General features: G+C 35.7%; 1 protein-coding gene across 2 annotated transcripts in view; it reads right to left on the reverse strand.

Moving 5' to 3' along the window:
• Nucleotides 1–14631, reverse strand: part of LOC136029282 (uncharacterized) — a 43688-nt gene that overhangs the window by 9743 nt on the left and 19314 nt on the right. Inside the window, exon 1 of one of the 2 annotated variants that reach the window (XM_065707535.1) lies at nt 3837–3996. The exons of the other annotated variant lie outside the window; for it this stretch is intronic. Coding sequence (XP_065563607.1) covers nt 3837–3845 — 9 coding nt within the window. The 5' untranslated portion in view covers nt 3846–3996. Of the gene's footprint in view, nt 1–3836; nt 3997–14631 lie in introns of those variants that run through there. 2 annotated transcript variants of the gene reach the window in all.

Consider the following 14631-nt stretch of genomic DNA (forward strand, 5'->3'; position numbering starts at 1 on the left):
TTTCTTTTCGTTTTCAGTTTTAATATTGCTCCTTACTTTCAGTTGAAAAAACTTGTTTTTAAAATTTAATTTCTGATCATTTTTTAGTAATGCCAGGAAATCTGGCCCATCCTCCATGAAGAAATCTCCCTCCCCACGGAAATATCTTGTAGACAATTCAATCCAAGTGAAAATTTATCCCGGACAATTACCCTTAACAACTCCACGCGTAAAATTGAGACGGAAAAGTAAAGCAAGACATTTAAAAAGAATTTTGTATAGGAATTCTGGCAAATTCCCCCATTGTACAATTCCCCAATGACAAGTACACCCCTGGAAACTTCCCTCCCCATAAAAATATCCCGTGGAAAAGCACCCAGCAAAAAATCCCCCCCACCCGAGGATGTATACATACTTCACAACGACAGATACTATGTGCGAAAAAGGGCAAATTTTATGACTCAAAGAACTTTCACCTGGGGCTCAGGGGGGTTATGTTACATCCAAAGGCATAGACATCGGGTCTTTTAAATATGATGAGCAAATTTCCCCTTTGGGAAAAAAGCAAAGGGGACAAAGGGGACATAACCGCAGCTGTTACGCTTGACAAGTAAGTAAAGACCCTAATCAATCACAAGATTTTAATTTTAAGATTAGCAGGAGGCAGATTTAAGATTAGGAGGGCAGGTTCCCATCCAATCTTTTTGGACACTTTAAAAGAGCACTAGAACTTTTAATTTTCGTTTGAATGAACACTCTGACGATATTCTAAGACCACTGGGTAGATGCTATCACCCCTGGTAAAAAAATTAAATAAACACGCATCCGTGATATGTCTTCTGGCACATTTTCCACATTTTTGCTGATAGGAGCTTGAAACCACTACATTAGGGTACTCGGATACGCTAAATCTGATGGTGGTTTTTATTAAGATTCTAATACTTTTGGAAGGGGATGTTTCCCCTTTTTTCGAAAATTAGGAAAATTTTCTCTGGTTCTTAGCCTTTAATCGGTGAGACAAAACTTAACGAAACTTATATATTTAAAATCAACAAAATAAGCCGATTCATTTCATATATCTATTGGTACTAAAATTACGTATTTTAGGGTTTCGGTTACTATTGAGCCGGTTCGCTCTTGACATACGGTTCGTTACCATGAACTACTTGATCCTAGCCAGATTTAGCACACAAGTACCGTTTAGCCACTTAATTATTCAGCACTGTATAAGTATTATTGATACTTGTCTGTTAAACGAAACACACTCAAGAACTACGCTGTGTAAGATCTGACAGAAACCGTTGTGCCTCTCTGGAATCGGTTATGATTTGCTTACTTTGAGTGAGAAAAACTACGATCAGTGTATATTTTTATTAAATGTTTAATATATTGAGGTGGCTAGGGTTTAGGTTAAGTTAGATTATTTATCTAAAATCATGCTTTCTGTGCGGCCGGCTTTCCATAATTCTTTGTCGTAGTTTCTATAATTTTGCTATTATATTGTCATCATGTTTTGGTATATTTCATTAAGACTAACTTCACTTCTTGGGTGTGTTTTGTTTATCAGACAAGTACCGTACTATTGACTTCAAACCAGAATAATTTACATAACAGTTTTTTTAAAACAGGACATTCGGTTAATTTTCACCCAAAATAAAGCTTTACACTATCTTACATGAGACATCTCGTAACTATGATTCCAATTAATCACTGCCTTGCTGCAGTAACAGCACGTATGTACATGTACGTATGTATGTACGTATGTACGTAGTGTACATGCAGTATGCTACAGTAACTTGCAGATGCAAGAGGTGTAGACCATAGAATGAGTATACCACTAGAGGGCTATCAAAAAATAGGCTCTTGATTGTTCTTCTAAGATTTTGTCGTTCTTATGACGAATACAAAAATCTGTTATCTTGTTATTTTTTTCTGTTGTTTTATATACACTATATTAATTTTTTTCACTCTTAAATTGACTTTCAATTACAACCCTCGTAACTAATCTAGGTTTTCACAATTTATTTCACTCTGAAAATTTTTCTCCTCTTCAAGAAAAAATTCTTTAGTTGTGGTTTTGGTGATTTTTAGCTTTGGAATTCTAAAGCTAAGATAATGATTTTTTTAGGTTACTTAAGAACTTTAACTAACAGACCTTACCAACATACAAAAACAAGTTTTATATCCGCTCATATTCTATTTTGTTCTCAAAATTAAGTAAGAAACCCTATTGCTCATAACTTAAAAATGATGTTTTAGTATAAAGAGAAATAATGATACTTCCTTGTTAGCTAGTGGACGCTCAAGAATTGAAGTTAGGTCAATCATAATGAAATATACCAAAATGTGGTAAAAATATAATAGTTTATTAACAAAATTATAAAAACTACAACAAAGAATTATGGAACGGGGCGGCCCAGACCATATTATATTAAATAAGTAACTTAAACTAACTTAACCAAAATACCAACTAAATATTCAATTAAAATATAGCTATAATGTAGTTTAGAACCGAGTCGAAGCTAATTGTCTGATAAAAAGACCAGGAAAACCGGTTATTGTCTCATGTTCACGATACAAATTCTCGAGTATTTACTAGCTAACAAGGAAGTACCAAAATAATTTATTAAAATTCCGCTATTTTGGCAATTGAGTTAATCCACATAAGCCTGTACGGTATGGTGACCCCCTAGGACACCAACTACTAAATATGAATCACAGCAATAAGCCGCGTGGGGCCGTCACAACTGCTCACGGATGTTTTCCACCCCAAGCCAGGCAAAGAGTAATTATTGCATCAATGGTTCTCCAGCTCCTTTAAATTCTGCCTTATGACCTCTTCTCCCTTCATTCGGAGGCAACCCCCTCCCTATTTTTGTCCCAATATGGATGGCCAAAAAACAGAATTGTTGAAAATTTGTAATCCTTCATCTTTAAACTTAATCAAGCTATGTTGACCGTTCCTTTGCTACAGCCCAAGAAAGCGGGATCCAACCATATTTCTTGCAAAGTTTAAAGGAGTAAGTATGCCTCTCTTATTATTATTCAGGCTTTTCTTTCCCTTTTTATTTTCACTGATGTTCTATTCTTTCTATTTCTCATTTAATTCACCATGTTATCAAACAGTTCGTGGTAACGAACTGTAGTAAGGAGCGACCCGGCTCAATAGTAAACGAAACTCTAAAAAACAGAATTTTGATGTTAAAAGATACATCAAAAGAATCAGATTTTCATGCTGATTCTAAATATATAAGTTTCATCAAATTTAGTCTTTGTCATCAAAAGTTACGAGCCTGAGAAAATTTGCCTTATTTTGGAAAATAAGCGAAAATAACCCCCTAAAAGTCATAGGATCTTAACGAAAATCACACCATCGCATTCGGCGTATCAGAGAACCCTATAGCAAAAATTTCAATCTACAATATCTAAAAAATCTAAAAAGCTCCTATCTACAAAAATGTGGAATTTCGTATTTTTTGCCAGAAGACAAATCACGGGTGCGTGTTTATTTGTTTGTTTTTTTTCCCAGGGGTCATCGTATCTACCAAGTGGTCCTAGAATGTCGCAAGAGGGCTCATTCTAACGGAAACCATATGGTTTCCATAACGGAAACCATATTTCTTGCAAAGTTTAAAGGAGTAAGAGTGCCTCTCTTATTATTATCCTGCCTATTCTTTCTCTTTTTATTTTCACTGATTTTCTATTCCTTCTATTTTTCTCATTTAATCCACCATGTTAGTTAATGATACAGCCCGTATAGAAGGTACACTATTAATGGTCTTAGAATATATTAGGCTTTATGATTCTGATGAAAATAAATGGTAAAAAAGTGGGAAAAATAAATAAAAAAAACTTACCATAAACATGGCGTTTTGTTACGTCCTTTGCAAAGAATGATCATAGAAATTTTACGACGGCCTATTTTATTCTCTTCGTGTTCCAGTTTTTTACGACTAGTTTTTAATTAAAAAAAACCACTTTGATGTTAATATAGGCGTGACAGCATAGGCCTGTCTTCCAGTTTTCATATACAACATAACTTGTCTTAAATCAAGTTTAGAAATTTAATACGGTCGTGTATTGACCAGAAAGTTATCAGCACAGACAAGCTAATCTACGTCTCAGTGCAGGGATGTACTCAAATTTGGTGGGGGGCTCAGTACCTAACCTTCCTCTTCGAACTTAGTTTCCTTAAGTCTATTGACCCTTTTATTCAAATAATTAAGTAATTCTTAATAAAATTAACCCCCCCCCCCAAAAAAAAAATTGTGCATGGACCTGACCTAGTGCATACTTTGGTCCTAACTTCTAAGTGTCTGAAAAATAAACTAGTTAAGCCGTGATTTGCAAAAGAAAGACTCCTAGAGTTATTATTCAGTGCAAAAATGATTTAAGGCCTGGTTCAACGCAAAACACTCGGTGTAAAATCAAGCTAACTCAAGACTGCGTAATTTATTTCCCATTATCAACTCTACTAGCAAAAAGGTGAACAAGAAAAAACTTTACTGAATTGAAAATATGGAAAAAAAAATTGTTGTTGGTACCAAGAAGGTGGGTTTTATGGTTGTTGGTGCCACAAGGTATTTTTTGATGCCAAAAAAGTGGGTTATGAGATTTCCCTTTTCTTCTTGGAAATAGCTTTTACGCTAAAAAGTGAACGTGCTACAGGTTTTTTCCGGATTGAAATCGCACAAGGACTTTCAATTTGGTTTATTCGAAAATCAAAGTGGGTCAGTTACCCCTTAAACGACTTTCCAACTCCGCTGCACTACCATCTTTGAACAGTAAGGTTGTACCTTGTTTGGAGTTTAATTGACCAAGAATTTTCAATATATGTGATTAGAAGACCAGTGTGCCTTCCAGCTCACTATAGCATTCTTGCCAAGTTCCAACTTCTTAGCATAAAAGTAGGCACCTGACACTTTGTTTAAGGTGTAATAATCCTTAGGTTTTCAAAGTATAAAATTGGAGGTAAGAATAAGTATATAGTAACTTCGACCCAATCGTAACTGACAGTTTTTCTACAGAAACGTGGACCGGTTTATTTTCTCCAATTAACTTGAAATTTATTAGGCAAGTACCTTAAGGCAATAACATTTTAGAATGTGGACTTTTCAGTCTAAGCTCATTTTTGAATTTTTTTCAAGAGAATGCTTGAATCCACATAAACTTTATGAGTCAAAAATCTTGAACATTAAATTTTCAAAATACAGAATCCTTCATACTACGAGCTTTAGATTCTGTTAATGCTCATTAGATGAGTGCCAGGGGGCATATGCACCATTTGGGCATTGACACGCCAGTGGGTGTATCAGGTGGTTACGCCTGGAAAGGGCAAAATTTTTGTTTTTGCATCTTATCGGCTAGTAACTCACAGTGCATGTAGAATGGGCTAGATGAACCTCAATGTATAACCAAAACATTTTAGAGATTAGTTGAATCGATTTTAGGATGTCATAAACTTTGCCAACATGACTTGTTTGCTCATATTAGCTTAAACTTAGCCTACAGTGCGAGCAGATAAGGGCGACCTTGTATTTTTTCAAGCTCTGTAAAAACAAAATTCTGTCAAGAATTGAGACTAGATACTTGTTTCTACCCTAATTTTACCAATTACACTAACTAAATTAGCTATTATCATCACTGCACTGATAAAAGTACCAAGTGTCGCCAAACGCTAGATGGCAGTGATAGTTTTTTGTCAACACTAGTGCCAGTTTCCACTCGTGTAAGTTGCTCATACTTTTCAGCAAAAGTGACAGAAAAAATTATTGCATTAATTCATAGCATTCAAAATAATCTCCGGTTTATTCAGTTTCGGTTATTCGGTTTTGACTAGCAGCCTAATACGATTTGTGAAACCTTGTGAATTTTCGATGCATGAAATCTTGCAATAGGCCAAACATTGTTTGTGCATCTGTGTCAAATACCATGTAGACACTTGACTTCAAATATCAGAACCTAGCGACCCCATTTATGATGAAAATAAAGAAATAAATGTGGTTGCAGTAATTTGTAGGAAAGTGGGTCATGTTTGACCCTGACTTTCTGAAAAGGCTATCAGTTAAAGCTTTAAAGAAATTAATTTGAGAAACAAGCATTTGGAAAAAAAAAGTTTTTCAAAGAAAAGTAAGGAACCCCTAATTAGTCTTTTTCTATATTCAATCCGTTATCTCTGTCTTAAATTGAATGAATGATTGAGCATACAAGATATTCTTGATAGTAAAGGAATATGCAACAGAATCCAGCGCTGCATAAGTGTTGCCAGTTGTTTAGCCTAAAGTTGCGCCACCTAAAAGTGAAAATGCGCTGAAAGCTCCATTTTTTTAGTGAAAATGCGCCAAATGAACGATTTCCCCCCTAAAAAAAAAACAACAAAAAAACGTCGTTTTGAAAAAGTCAATATATAATCGTCTAAAAAGATAGTGCAATTACGCGCCATCTAGCCACTCTGGCCCTGCAAAAACAGTAGCCATAACAAAACCAAGTGCCTACAAACTACAAACAGGGCTGTAACCAGACTGGGGACAACGAAACTTTGCATATTCCTTGAATGCCGAGGTTGCATTTGTTCTCAAATATTTTTTTTATTTACTGAAAATAGTCATTATAATATCAGCAAACATGGATGTTATCAATGCTGTACCATATAAACCAAGATTAATGAAAAGAACTAATGAAAGTGGACTGATTATTTAATCTATAATAATATTCATTCCTATACGTCTCAGCAATTTTGGATTGAATAATGTTATAAAAGTGTACAATACTCTAAAAATATATTTCGAATTCAGTAATTACGCTTTAATCTTTAGAAGGTTTAGGAGGTGTTACCCTTAATACAGTTTTTGATAATTTATGTTTGTTTTATGTTTGACTTGATTATTTCTTGAAAATTCTGCTTGTTTTGAGTCTCATTAATTTATGGATTGAAATCTGTGTTTGAATTTTGAACTCTTATTTAGTTTCTGGTTGTCTTACTTTGCCGTTTTATTTCTGCTTCTCAACTTTGAAAATTTTACTTTTCACTGAGCCACTTTTTTTGGGAAGTTTCTTGTTTATTTTTTTTTTTAGCTTTAGTTAACATTGCTTTCTATACTGACTATTAAAGGTATATTTGGGATGTTTCATTCAGTTTTTCTGCACAAGAATTTTGGCTTGCTATTTACTAACCAAATTTGGAACAAATTTTAATAATATTTGTACTATGGAACTTAGGATGGATGGGTAGAGGGAGCATTATTCAAACAAATGAGTTGGGAATCTGCGAAATTTTGCCCCTACCATCATTTGCAGGGCTGAAGGCATACTGACTTCCGTCATGTTACAATTTTGAATATAGACAAATACTGACAGAAATGATTTCATTATAACCATCTTGTTACGTTACATGTTATTTTGAACAACAAGCCAAAATTAAAAAAAAAACGACTTGTAGGAAGTCAAGAATCAATACAACCCGATTTGTTTCCTGTTGAGATTCCTTTGGTTCTAACAGTAATTGAGATGTGTTCATGGTCGAAAATGTTTCGCACATTAACATAAAAAGAATATTTCGCACCAAGAATTAATACAGCCACATTTTTCTAAAAAGAATTTATTATCCGCAATGAGCTCCCTTTGGTTCTTCTAAATCAAAACACAATTCATCTCCCTGTCCTACACTCCCTCATAGCTTCAGATGGGTCTCTTGAGCTGTTAATCTGCACCAGATGGGAAACCAGAATCTGCACCAGGTGCTCAAAGCTTCAGATGGGTCTCTTGAGCTGTTAATCTACATCCTTGGTCGTAGCTGGAATATTGAAGACACACCCTTTTGAACGCCTGGATGTCTGTAGTGCGTTTTGATTTAATCAAATGTCCCCTGAAAGTTTCGGTAACACCCCTAGCCATTCCTGATATTAGAGATACGCTCTTTAGACAACCTGCGTGCACGTGGAGAGCTTGATTTAGTTCAAGATAACCCTCAACATTACCTGAAAGCTTTATCTTAATAGTCGTCCCTGGGATTTTGCAGATACGCCATTTTGACAACCTAGGTACACATTGGTGTCTTTTGATTTAATTCAACATTTCCTAAAAATTTCAACTTAACACACGTAGCTACTGCTGAGATATTGCTAATAGGCCCTTTTGACAACCTGGATGCATATGCTGTCTTGTGGGTTAGTATCAAGATCCATATGAACACTAACTAAAAGATAGAACTAAATATTGTTAGACAATCCTGATTTATTGCAGATACACCTTTTTGACATCCTGGATGCACACAGTGTCTTCTGATTTAGTTCAACATGCCACTCAGTATTCCATGAAAGTTTCAACTCGATGCCCTTAGCCGTTCTTGAGATATTGCACATGCACCCTTTTTGAAGATGGACACACAAAGAATCTCCTGATCTAGTTCAATATACCCCCCATCATTCCTTAAAAGTTTTAGCTGGTTACCCTTAGCTATTCCTGAGATAATGCAGATAAATCCTTTTCATACATGGACATATTTTGTGTCTTTTGATTTAATCTAACATCCCTCTCAACATTCTCTGAAAATTTGAATTTAATATCCGTAGCCGTTCCTGACATTTTTCAGATATGCCCTTTTGACAGCATGAATACACTTAAGTGTCTTCTGATTTAGTTCAACGTGGCCTGAAAGTTTAAACGTAATAACCTTAGTTATTCTACAGATATTGGAGATATATCCATTCGAAAATCTGGATGCAGAGTTTCTTTTAATTTAGATCAACACCTCCCTGAAAGTTCCAGCTTGATACCCTCAGTCGTTCTCTAGATATTGCAGATACGTCCTTTTGAGAGACTGGATATGCATAATGTCTTTTGATTTAGTTCAATATTCTCCTAAACATTCCTTTAACGTTTAAACTTGAAACCCTTAGCTGTTCCTGGGATATTGCAGATACTTTTGAAACCTGGATACACATAGTGTCTATTGCTTTAGTCAAACATCCTCCTCAACATTCCTTCAAACTAGTCAACTTAATAACTTTGCACAGAGCCGTTTCCGAGACATTGCAGATACGCCCTTGTGACAACATGCACAAACTCACTTTCTTTTGATTTAGTTAGACCTCACTCCTCAAGATTCCTCGAAAGTTTCAAGTAACCTTAGCTGTTATTGAGACATTCCAGACACCCTTTTTACCGCTGGTAAAAAAACATTCCAGACACCCTTTTTACCGCTGGTAAAAAACATTCCAGACACCCTTTTTACCGCTGGTAAAAAACATTCCAGACACCCTTTTTACCGCTCTTGACTCAGCAGCATCACCCCTAACACCTCTATAGTAAGAACATCCACTGAGTACCAAATACAAGCGAAAATAAGTATTCAGTTAACATGTAAAAGGACAATTACCTAGAAATCGTAAATAGTAATTGCTTAGAGTATTCTGGTGCCTTGAATATCACAAAAAAACTCTCGTTACATCACTTTATTTGTACAAATCGTAATATAAATTACAAATCCGTTTAAACAATGACAATATTAGAAACGCAATTTTCGCTTTATCAAAATAAACATACTTTTTTTTAATTATTTACAGTCCTTCGTAAAAATAAGAATACAAAACATCAATTAAACTAGGTTCTGACTGGAGTCGAGTTGGCTTCGGCAGCCGGATTTTACGTCGCTCGACGAACAAAACGTCTTCATTTGGCTAAAATTTGCTTCACCTCTGTTTCAGATTAGTTTTGACAATATCCGTTATCCGGCCGGCAAAATTGGGTTTGAAAACTCCATGTTGTAATAATGCTCCATTGACATTTTTTTTTGAAAATAGTTACTCCAAGGCGATTTTTTTTCGAGAAAATTTCTAGGAAGACCTGAGATGGTTACAATAAAATCCTAATAGGAATTCACAAAGCAACGCTGCTTGGTCGTATATATTTGAAAAAAGTGTAGCAAAGAAGCGCTCGTAAAACTTGGTCATTGCCTCAAAGGAGATTCATAAGCGCCAATTTATGTCAAGAATTAAAAGCTAATAAAAAATTACAGCTTAAATAGTGCTTAAACAGCTTAATAACCATCACAGCTGTGTAAAATTACAGCAAAAAACTGTTCAAAATCAAAATCGTGGTTGCAGTGGTAGGTGAAGATAAGTAAATTGAAAATCCAAAGTCACTGAATCAATTATCTAGTTTTCAAAGTTTGATTTCAAATTAAATGACTATGTTATTTTGATTACGTAGCAAAAAAAGTTTGATTGCCACTTTTTTTTTATCTGACTTCTATTTTTTCTTCTGAGGTTGCGACTGTTTTAGTAGAACTGTAAATTCAAGAATTCAGTATTAGCAGTAACAATAAAAAGTTAAAATATGTAGCCCCAATAGTTTCAATTTTGAGGTTCAGTTCTGGTAACTCCACAATCCCTCTAAACATCCCTAATTAGCACCAGATAATATTCAGTAGTCATCAAAATTTGCTTTCATCATTTATCCTCAAATATTCACGTCTTTTGCGAAATAATTCAAAGAGCTTTAAAAAAGAAGAAAGAAATAAGGCTAGTTGAGATAGATCCCCAAACAAGAAACTAAGAAATTCGAAATCCCACTATTTCTTTGCTCTGGCCCCCTCCCCAGAAAGATTTTTTGATCAGAGCCCCATATAGAAATTTATAAATAAAAAACACGAAAAAGAGAGCCAGAAATAAAATCAGTGCCATACATGAAAAATAAGGAATATACATGATTTCAAAGAAAAAACAGCAAAAATACAACTTAATGAAGCATGCGAAAAAAAAAAAATAATCAACAAACATGATTCCAGAAAGAGTTCACCTTTGACCAATGTCCAATTTATTTGTACTTCAGAGAGTTTAAAAAAGTTTCAAATTTTAATCTGAAGTGCCATGTCAACATACTTAGTGCTTACAGGTTAATGAATATTTGACAGCAGCGAAATTTTTACACTTGCGAAGTACATAAATTTGACGCTTATGAGACTCATCTGAGTCCGACCGTAGTTTTATTCACTAGAAACAATTCGACGGTTCAGGTACATCACCCATCATATTTACTTGGTTGCCAAAATACCCCACCCCTCTTTGTTCTCTCAACATACAGTGCAAACAACATTTTATTGTTTTTATAATAATGGGGGCTGGCTTCAGGGGTTAAATCACAATTCATTTCAATATCCAAATTCGACTGACGATTATTGTTCTCTTCACAAGTTAAGTAGGGTCGACACAGGTTACAGCTATTCTCAAACTGAGATGTACTTGGGCGGCTATGACACTCACACAAAATGACTTCACCTTGTGTCTTTTGACCATAGCAACCCTAAAATGAAAACATAAAATGAGACACATGAAAACTGAATACATAGAAAATGAAAAACGGAAGTGGAATGAATGCGAAATGAAAAATGGAAGTGGAGAAAGAAGTAGAAGAGGTGAAATCTGCTATTTGAAAATAATTAAGCAAAAAACACTCATGAGCCAACATAAATACAACATTTACAATAGGTCATGATGTGAGTTTTCGAGACTTATTCATATAAGGCATGAGCTCCCTTGTTAGCAAATCGGCCGTAATCAAAAGGTCGTATCTTCATTTTCCGGTAAAACAAGTTAGTCTGCCCAAACTACACTGAAACTACAGCGCTATCTTAAAAGAATATTGCTTTATCACGTTTATGCGTGCAGTTATTTTTGCAAAAGCTAAGGGCACTGTTAAAAGTGATTTATACCTAAATTTAAGGCCTTTGCTGTGAATTTATCTCAAAGTTAACGTTAGATGCCAAACATTGTAGGAGCGCAGCTGCTCTTAGAAGTATTACAGGGTGTTTGAACAGCATCACACAGGCTGTTCTTTTCCAGCAACTCAACTCGCACAGCACAGGCTGTCCCAAATTCTGCAGCAACCGAAGTAGAAGCTTCAGCTTGTTCGAGTTCTGCTGAAGAAGACATAAAAGCTCCAAATACTGATTATACTTATCCTAAGACTCCTAGGAAAGCCAATAGAGACAGCTGAACACGGATTCGAAACAAGAATAAGCCACATAAGACAGAAGGAAACCCCTATATATTTTAAAAGAGGGAAGGGGGTAAGTCGAAACTGACTGAGAATGTAGAAGCTAAACTGAAGCCGACATGTGCCTCGACGAAATACCTGAACACCGCAGTTTTATAGAAGCAAATTCACAGAAGCAGAGAGACAAGAAATGCACAGTAGATTTTGGAGGATTGTCAAAAAAAAGATTACGTGTCCGGCCTTGTCACTGTGAGCAGCGCAAAAAGAGATCGAAGCCAGCAAGACAACTCAAGAATAAGTCTAACTTTTGAAAACTGTTTGGAAGATCAGTCCGGCAACACTTTTCGCGTTTATAAGAAAACTTTTCAAGACATGTATTCGCTTGAAGAGAGACAAGTCCACAACTGGATGAAAAAGGGACAGGCAGCGCATGGCACCCAGAGATTCCCACATCTTTATGCGAGAGTTCGGGGAAGGAAATGTGCAAAGGAGAAACAGAGCAGCTCTGACAAAGGGGTCCTTGGTGCACTTCTTGACAGCTTGTCGAAGCTGTCCAACCATTACTGCAGGGCAAATGCTTCAAAACTATATTTTGAACCCTGCTTCAAGTCAAAATCGGAAGCTTATGCATTCTATAAGGAAAGTTGCGTCGAAAAGAAGCAGAAACTACCAAGTGTAATGCTGTTCGATGACACCTTTTATCAGAAAAACATATCGATTTTTTCACCCAAGAAGGATTGCTGCTATACTTGTGTTGCACACAAAAAAGGAAATGTAACCGACGAAGTATGGAAGGAACATGTTGCATTGAAAAACAAAGCATGCGATACAAGAAGTGTAGACAGGACTACAGCTAGAATGTTATTGGTGTCTATACGTAAGATCAGCGGACTTTGTTACAGCTTCTGAAGATCAATACTGGAATGATGTACTACTGGAGCAAAATCAACGCGCACAGGGATGTAAAGTTTCTATTGTCACATCGGGGAGAAAACTCAAGGTAAAATAACGAGTGTTATTGTGGACTTCATAGAACCAGAGATTCAAATCAGAAAGAGGGTTCTTATCTTTTGGTCCGATAGCCGTGGTTAATAGAATAGAAACTGCACTCTTTCTAACGCTTCGGCCATTCCTACTGACAAATATAAAGAAAAGTATCTGATTATGGGACACTCGCAAATGGAATGCGACCCCATGCACGCTTGTATAGAAAGGAAAATCCCGAAGGAGGAGCCGTACCTCCCATACGAGCTTGTGAACCAGATTAAAGAGCCCGACAAGACAGGCCATACGACTGCAAGATCGCAAAAGTTTTCAAGGATAATAATACTCTAAATTTCATTCAATCCATGAGACCCAGAAGACAGGCCGGCGATACTCATGTACAGAACCTAAGAGGCCTCCGTTGTCATAGTGGAAACATCAAGTTCATCCTGAACATCACCCGGGAATAGTGCCCTCTTCCTCAGAAATTCAGAAGAGTGGAACCGTAAGCAGTTCCACGTACATACTATGACAGACAGCAGCTGAATCCACAGATGAACCACCCTTTTCAATAACGCCATATTATGCCTCCTGAGTTATGGTCTCACTAATAGCACATAGCTGGTGAAGAAACCGAGTAAATGTGCCAAATGCCAGTAGTTTTTTCCTTTTTTGATTATTTTTTAACGTTTTATGAGTGAAACAAGCAGTTATTGTATTTTTTTTAAAATGATAATTCAAACAGTTCGAAATGACATATCTCCTTGTTTTCTAGATTCACAAGATCGCCCCTCCCTTGCCATGTTTTCACACTGAATTTTTTGTTTTTGATTGGCTCAGTACGAACAGAAAACACTTTTACATATTAATCCAATCTTTGTTTTACGGTTATTCGAGGGGAAATAAAAAAAGGTTGTGAAGTCTTTGTTGCCCCTCTGAATATTTTCAAATATTGAGATGAGACCTTTTGAAACCCAACTGACCAAATACCAGTAGATTTTTTCCAATAAAATAAGCGTGAATGAAGCATCACAAAAAAGTGTGTTCCTTACATAGGAGTTAAAAGGTATTTCCAGGAGGGAAGGGCAAAGGGGGAGATAATTTCTTGTAAACAGACGCGTTTCAAACTTAAATAAATTCTGGGAGGTAGAAATGACAAGGGTTAACCTTAATATGGGTCCTTACTCGTGCCCCAGATAGTGGTAAAACAAATATATACCTCAACTTATAATTGTTAACAGAAAAGTAAAAGAATTGACGTTTGAACTCTATAAATTTTGATGGATACATAGGAGTCATATATACGGTAGGTGATGAGACCCCCCCCCAAGTATTCATCTGACAGTTAGAGCTTCACTGCATAAATAAAAGAAGCTGCTACTACATATTTTATGCTAAATCCTATTATTTATAGTAATAATATTATTTTAAGCCACACTTGATATTTAGTGAAAATAACAATGATTTAAAAATAGGATTCTGTGGAGCAAGGCATATTTTTATGACCGATTGTGTGGCTTTTTAAGACTGATTCTTATTATTACCTATTTTTTTTACGGATTGTCATATAAAGACAGAAGTGGAACAATGTAAACCCAGTCTCTTTAATTGAGCAGCTGTGTATTTATGTATACACATTTTATTCTTGAAGAGCTCCATTTTTTTTCTAATTGG

The sequence above is a fragment of the Artemia franciscana genome, chromosome 7 (assembly GCF_032884065.1).
Source record: "Artemia franciscana chromosome 7, ASM3288406v1, whole genome shotgun sequence".
NCBI classification, from domain to species: Eukaryota; Metazoa; Arthropoda; class Branchiopoda; order Anostraca; family Artemiidae; genus Artemia; species Artemia franciscana.